This window comes from Micropterus salmoides, unplaced genomic scaffold (genome assembly GCF_014851395.1).
Source record: "Micropterus salmoides isolate LMB-PRFRI ecotype aquatic unplaced genomic scaffold, ASM1485139v1 Ms_hic_scaffold_9, whole genome shotgun sequence".
Lineage (NCBI taxonomy): Eukaryota > Metazoa > Chordata > Actinopteri > Centrarchiformes > Centrarchidae > Micropterus > Micropterus salmoides.
The window spans coordinates 23,978,156-23,985,721 of record NW_024044681.1 but is presented as its reverse complement, the minus strand read 5'-3'; the positions used below and the strand labels follow the sequence as shown (position 1 = coordinate 23,985,721).

Sequence of the window (7,566 nt, the reverse complement as noted above, 5' to 3'; positions counted from 1 at the left end):
GACCCTCATGACTTAACAGTCGCTGCCTTTTTTGTCATTAAGAGTAAATGTATAACATGATTTTAACAAGCCTTGATTGTATTGTTGAGTCATAAGTTAAAGTTCAGTGCAAATGTGAAAACTAGAGACCAACATTTCGACCATGAGTCAGTCCTTTGATGAACATTTATTATACACACCTGTTTATTCTGTTGTTTAAACTGTTTAACAGATATGTCTCTAAAACCTACATGTACTTTTACTTTGGAAGGTTTAAAAAGACAGGGTAGGTATGTATTATACAAGTTCTTGTTTCTTTTAAAGAACAATAGTTTTCCTTTTAACTTGGAACATTATTATTTTTAGTCAGCTAAGTGGAAACACAACTGGGCATACTACATGCATTTATAACACTAGCAAAAAGAAAATGGTAAGCTAATGTGTGTAAAATTGCCAATGCATAAACATGGAATGACTTTGTTAAAAAATGTGTCACAAATAATCAACTGTGGTTGTTTCAGAAAGCAGTGGTCCTCAAGAGCTATAACAACACAGTGTTTTAAAACAGGGGCCTCAAACATAACCATCACACCTACAATTGAACTTGAGGCGTCAAGATTTCCTGTCCCCACGATGCCAGTGTGCTTTCACTTCTTTTGGTGAGGAAACAGAAGAACTTTTATTGCAAAGATATTAACAAGAAAACAGGCAGTGGAGTGTTAAAACCTACTTTTAGTCACAGGGTCAGGGTGCACCACACTATGAAAAGTAACAGGTTTAAGGATGATCTCAAGGTCATATTGCAAACATCACAGTTACTCATGCCATAATCAACAACTAATACAGTAGATAGCATACTGCATAGATGGAAATGTGCTTATTTGCAAGCAGTTAGATTTGATTTGATTTTAGTTGATTATCAAAATATTCCCAAGATGTGCACTGTTTCACATAAATAACAAAACACAACATTTAACCAAACAACAAAAGAAATACATAGGACATCAGACATTACAAATAAGGGACTGCAGTGCAGTCAATTTAATCGCTTCCTTTTATATTTAGTGGTTAGTCTACACAGGAACACTGTAGCCTATTTAGAAGATGAGATGAGTGAGATGAGATGAGATGATTGTACGGTAAGTATGAAACTACTGCCAAAAACTGGTTATACCTTAGCATAGGACAAAGACTTTATGGGGGTTCCCTTTGGACAGACCCAGGCTAGCTGTTTTCCTTTGATTCCAGTCTTTGTTCTAAGTTAAGCTAACCAGATACTGGCTGTACTGTAGCTTCATTAGCATGCTAACAGGTTCTGTCAGAAAGAGCCAGCTGCAAGCTATGTTCCTGGCATAGGCTAGCAACAGCCTTGACACTGACACATTGATTGACTGACACACATACAGGCAAAACAGTGCTGAATTCAGGCATTTGGTGCATTGTTTATATGGACAGAACATAATAAACATCTATGTAAGCGCTGAAACCAAGTATAATATTATAATATTATGTTATTTTCATTGAAAAGTGTGGTCACTTCTACACAGACACAAGTGTGGTATTGATCTTCCAACTCTCATTTCCCAATATGTCGAACCATTCCTTATGAATGAGATCAAATTAAAAACTAGGCTATAGAACTGGTTAATCCCAGTCTTGTGCACACAATACAGAGTGGTGATGTCTTGGGTTCTCTCATTTGGTGAAGTAGCAAAGGCCGGTTATTTTAGGCACAACTTGCAGCACTGTCAGAAGAGAAACAGACCATTAGGAGGTTCAGTTTGTAGTGAGTCAGGATCAGTCTTTGTGCTTTATGTACACGTGTTTTGTGTGTTACCTTTGTAATTTTGTCCCATCGTGAAACAACAGCAAGAAGCGCAGTAAGGCACACCACCACCAGCCCTGCTATCATGGGCATCAGAGGGAACTTCATGGTCTTTTCTACATATGTGGAGGAAGAAGGTGATCAAACCTCTTTTGTTTTATTCCATATCAGTGACTGATTAATCAATCCACATGCCTATTACACAAAAGCAATACCATATCAAGTAAGACTATTCAATAGTGAGATGTGGCTTTAGCAAAGTTGAGGAGCACTTCTGTATGTGAACTTACCTGTTACTGTGACATTGAACAACTTGCTATTTTCTCCATAGACGGGAGAGTTCACTATGCACTGATAAGTGCCTTCATGCAAGCTTTTCTCCACGCTGTTGGCGCTTAGCTGACTTGTAAAGCCATCACTGGTCACCGTGAAGCCACCTGCTGTTAGATCCACTGTGCTTCCATTTAGTGTCCAAGACACGGATGAGACTGGTGGATTGGCCCAGATATCACACTGCAAGACTAGCACCGCCTCCACTTCTACGACAACTTCCTCTGATCCAGAGAGCTGTGGGTGGTCTGAAGAGGAACATTGATTTTTCAGATAGCTGCACAGCTTTCATATAAAGAAGAGATTTGAGTGCACCTATTTTAAATTGTTTAATTGTATGCTAACCTAGTAGCCAGCATGTATAGTCATGCTAACAGCGTGCCTTTGTGGTTGGCAATGTCAGTCTGCTGGTACACTGCTTTGGTTCAGACTGAAATAGCTCAACTATTAGATGAATTGGGAATGTTATTAGTTTTGCTGTTTATTTGGTCATTAACCATTATTGAACAAAGAGAAATCTTTACCTGATGGTAATGCTAGATGAGAAAATTCAGTAAACCTGAAAGTGATATATATGTTATTAGTCAATCCGACATTTATTTGAAGGGACTCACATGTGACATTCAGGGTGACCGAGGCCCTAACTGTGTTATTTCTGCTCAGGTGGCAGGTGAAAGTGGCACCATTGTCTTCATAGATGACGGGTGTAACACACACTCTGCTGATACCGTTCTTATTTTCTTCCTTCAAACTGACGGCAGCGCCATTCCTTAGCCAGACCAACTCTTCATCGTCCTCAGTCTCACTGCCAAGACAAACCAGAGACACAGTCTTCTCCAGCTCTGTCTGTATAACACCCTCACTGCTGAATTCTGGGACAGATTGGATCGTGACACCTTAGGAAAAAGGGGGAGAAAGTTGAAACTTGAAGGGCTAACTGAAGCAGTGAAAGCTTACATTGAACAAAAGTGGTGAGAAAAAATCTTTTATATGAACAATTTAACAGAGGTCAAGAAGTCAGTTAAATTCTTGCAAACCAAACATGCTTACCTAATGTCTGGGTTGCACAGTACAGGAGCAAACTGAAAAGAAGGGGTCTGATCATCAACTTCATTTTGCTCTTCATTTGATAAACCTGAAGGTAATTGAAAGATCATCATAAACAGCATTCATATAGAGTTTATTTAAAATTCTCTAAAAATCTTCAGCAATTTTCAACAGAGAAAAAATAAAGCTAGAGCTCTAGGCGAGTTAAAGAGATTGACTAAAATTTGCTTCTATTAATTAAATCTTATTTATAGGCCTTTTTATATTGTGTTATTATATTGCTTTGTTTTCATTCTTAATGCCTTTAATTTTTCATGCAAAGCACTGAGCTGAATTGCCTTGTTGTTGAAATGGGGTACACACATAAAATTGCCTTGCCTTGCCTTGCCTTGCCTAATATTCTCAGTTGTTTTCCTCAAACTTGTTAGCCTACCAATCATCTGTGACACAAACAACAATACTTCACACGTTAATCATCTGTGCTTTTACCTTCAGTATTAATTTCCAATTTCCCTCCTCTCTTTCAGTCAATCAAATTGTCTTTGTGAGCCAAACCTTTGTCCTGTGCCCTTCTAATAGGCCAAAAACAATCAAAACGTTGAACAGGCTTTCAGAATACTTCAAAGACACAAAAAGGCTTCAATTCCTTTTCTGTATAAAGTGCAATATGCAATGCATGACATTATGTTAGCTAAGATGACAAAGCAGTTAATCCAATTAAAAAATCACAGCACAAGAAGTAACAGAATGCTTGTGTCATCTCAAATTTTGTGCACAAGCGATGTATCAAGATGATAATGGATTTTTAAGCATCGGTTTAGGTAGTCAGGAAAATGCTGTGTGCAAGACATTTTTTGTAAAACATAGAAAACCTCACACAGATACTATTTATACGATTTTTATAGATTTTTTATACTACAGTTGAAGTTGCCTCCTTTGTATTCTTCCATTGAGGCAAGTCATGCAGCACACACACAGTACCAATGCTCTCTGGGTTTATATCTATACAATAAACTATACTCATGAACTACACTAAAAAATGTAGGCAATAGCTCATAGAGTTGTGTATTCACACATAAACGTTTTGCGTCCTGAGGTGATCAAGAGGTACTTACCTGACCGTGACTCTTCCTTGTCTGTGTTTTTTTATGATGTTCCCTGTGTGTGAATATGAGGATGTGGAGGACTAGTCAAATTGACAGTAGCTCTTATATGCTTCACATGCAGATGAGGACACTTTTATAACCCCCCCTCGCTGTTTCTAAATGAATTTCTCATCATTCTGCTTGCCCGTTCCTTTCCACACCCTTTCAACCCTCCCACTCCTGATTTTTTCTTTTTTATTGTTTCATACTTATAATGTGCAAACACAAGGAACCTTTTTATTGGCTAGTCAAGACACTAAAACCTCTTGGGTGTGGGTGCAAGGATTAAAATACACATTTTACAGGCTTTTTTCATATTTACTTTTAATAGTTAAAGGTGTTTAAAGCCTGTGATGCATTTATACTGCAATGTGCTCATGTACAATATGGGCTAATCCATTTGTTGATAAAGCAAGTCACTGTGGAAGCCAACAATTACTTTTAAAACCTTTTTAATTTTACTTCTGCCAGTTGTCTGTGCATATAATATTTGTATATATATTGGATTCTTTTTTATTTCTTTGAATTTTAAAATCCAATTCACATTATCTGTATTTGTCCCACTGTGAGAAGAGAACTGCGTTCAAGCTACTTTGATGTTCCTGAATTAAAAATGTGACAATAAAGATTGGGGGATTATTTCCTTGTGCACTCTTCCCGTTCTCCCAAATGCTTGACAGTAACCAAGAGACCAAAATAATGTGTGTATTGATAAAAAACAAGTTCTAATCTGCATCTTTGTCATAAACTGATTACAAAGCTGTGAAATACCCAATGCACAAGTGCTTTTACATTTGCACTTTAAATGTTATACACATTACTAGAGGTGGAAATAAACTAATACATTTACTCACTTTACTATAGTACTACTTCATAATTTTGCCATCCTCATTTCAGGAGGATATATTCTAGGGCTTAACGATTATTGTCATTAGCGATTATTCTTTCGATTATGTTCTTGATTAATCAACTAGTTGTTTGGTCTATAAAATGTCAGAAAATGAAAAATGTCAATCACTGTTTCTCAAAGCCTAAGATGACGTCCTCAAATGTTTTATTTTGCCCACAACCAGAAGATATTCACTTTTTCCCTCTTAAACAATTATTCAAACTGATTAATTGATTTTCAAAAGTTGGCGATTAATTTAATAATAGTTGAAAAATATGCTGCCTTCATTTTGCAATAGCATTATGCATTAGTAATAATTAATAAGATAACAATATACCACTGACAGTAGACAATATTCTGCATAATAAGTACTTCTACCTCTGAAACTTTAAAGAGGTGGTATTATGGTTTTTGTCTTTTTCCCTCTCCTTTCTTGAGTTATATACCTTTTTTGTGCATGTAATAGGTTTGCAAAGTGAAAAAGCCCAAAGTCCAGCCCAAAGGGAGTTCCCATCTCCCACAGAAAACACTGCTCTGAACTGCTTGAAAACAGCTCGTTTGTAGTCCAGCCGCTTCCCTTCCATCCCTGTGAGTCACAGGGATGAAAGCTACATGCGCCTCATATAATGCTCGCCAAGCGGCTACTTGGACACGCCCACAAAAACACCGGTGGAAAAACACCTCTCCCCTCCAAACACTAGCTACCCTCCAGGCAGTCAATGAACATAAAGTTGTTACTGTGATGTAGAGACAGAGCTCAGTTAAAACTTTATGGATGAAAGATACTTTTGTTACAGATTAATAACTCACCATTCTTGCTCCAGTCTATGTTGCCAAGCTTGTCGACAACATGCACAGCTGAAACAAAGTTGTGTTTAACTTCTCATTGGCCCGCCCTTCTCTGTTTCTGATTGGCTAGTAGTCCTTCACTAGGAACTGCGCATATGCAACTCCCAACAAAGATCCTTTAGAGACAAGATGTATCACTCCATAGCTAAAACGAAGTGTTCAACTCACTGGGTGAAAAGAGGAGTTGGTGCAATGTGCAGTATGACAAAAAATATGTAAAATATAATTTTGAAAATGAAACCATGTAAACCTATTTTGGTACAACCCCTAAATAAATGAACCTCAAAATTAGCATGATATGACCACTTTAAGGAAACGCATGAGTAGCTGCATCATTGCAGCAATTTGCATAAAAACAGATAAGGTAAAAAACCTGTTCTGGTGCAACACCTAAATAGGATTTTGAACCTGAAAATGAGCATAATACCACCTCTTTAAGTTAATTTTGCTGATAATAATGTTGAACTTCGCACCTCGCTTCATTCTTTATTTAATGAAATGAGGTGGCTCTGAATAGTTTGATGTATACTATTAGAAATGTATTATTTTGGGGGTAACAAACCGCAGTGACTTCACTCCGCATGCAATAACTGATTGTTTTGGCTGATTCTTTCTTCTTGGGAGCAGCGGAAAACAAGTATTAAACACATTGATATATCATCACCTTTAAAGTTGATTTGGTTGCTTATTTACAAACCTTGCAGTTACGGACAAACATTATCATTAACTTGGAGTCATGTCTCTGGCTACATGGCGGATTTAAGTTCATACCTGTTTCTCACAATGTGACCAAACATGAATGTATATCTTTACATTAGTTCCAAATAATGTATCAATGAAAATAAACAATTTAGGAAAATCAAGTCTCACCACTTTCACTGCCAACAGGTTATTTGACATGGGGTTAGGCAATACTGTATAAGCAGTGCATCTAAAACCAGCTAACTATGTTCATTCCTCAACAATCCTGTGGATGCTCAGATTCTACACAGAGCGTTTACACCACCAGCCCCAAGGGTCTTCAGAGACATAAATGATCCACAGGACTTCCCTGATGAGTGTCTGTGGGAGAGGTACCTGTTCAATAGGCCCAGTATAGTTTACCTATAGATACAGTGTGTTAGTATGGTGTCAGGCCATCACAGCCCTCCAGAACAGATTCAGCGCTCCTTGCCAACTCTTTGGAACTCTACTGGAGGGATGAACACTATACCTCCACAAGATAAAATTTACATATACCACCTGAGTATAGAAAATAGAAAGGAAAACAAATATACCCAGACAAAAGGACATGCATCATCAGGGACAGTCACTTACATCACTAAATTGATTTGAAAGTTTATATCATATCATTTGATGTTGTGTTGTGATGGTGTGGTAGAGCAGTGTCTTACATGTCTCACCAAAAATCTTCCATAGGTATGAAACTGGGTTGAGATCTCCTGACTTTAAAGGCCGTAGCAATTTATTCACATCATTTATAAACTATATAGTAATCACTG

At 37.4% G+C, this 7,566-nt stretch overlaps 1 protein-coding gene across 2 annotated transcripts; it reads right to left on the bottom strand.

Moving 5' to 3' along the window:
* Positions 1–691: 691 nt before the first annotated feature.
* tmigd1 (transmembrane and immunoglobulin domain containing 1) lies at positions 692–6,103 on the bottom strand. Of its 2 annotated transcripts, none has more exons than XM_038707445.1 (6): positions 6,026–6,103; positions 3,185–3,269; positions 2,749–3,030; positions 2,095–2,382; positions 1,817–1,920; positions 692–1,724 (listed from the first exon to the last, which is right to left on the bottom strand). In XM_038707445.1, the coding sequence occupies exons 1-6, from the start codon at positions 6,026–6,028 to the stop codon at positions 1,701–1,703; spliced, it is 786 nt and encodes a 261-aa protein (XP_038563373.1). In that variant the 5' UTR covers positions 6,029–6,103; the 3' UTR covers positions 692–1,700. The 2 variants fall into 2 exon arrangements, with proteins under 2 accessions (XP_038563373.1, XP_038563374.1); XM_038707446.1 differs by lacking the exon at positions 6,026–6,103 and adding an exon at positions 4,297–4,423.
* Positions 6,104–7,566: the final 1,463 nt, after the last annotated feature.

Bases quoted from the DNA above. Each gene is read 5' to 3' on its own strand.
- tmigd1 (XM_038707445.1), bottom strand. The intron at 2,383-2,748 runs GTGAGTCCCTTC...GTTCCTCTTCAG, and splicing joins GGTCACCCTGAATGTCACAT to ACCACCCACAGCTCTCTGGA. The intron at 1,921-2,094 runs GTAAGTTCACAT...CCACATATGTAG, and splicing joins GTTCAATGTCACAGTAACAG to AAAAGACCATGAAGTTCCCT.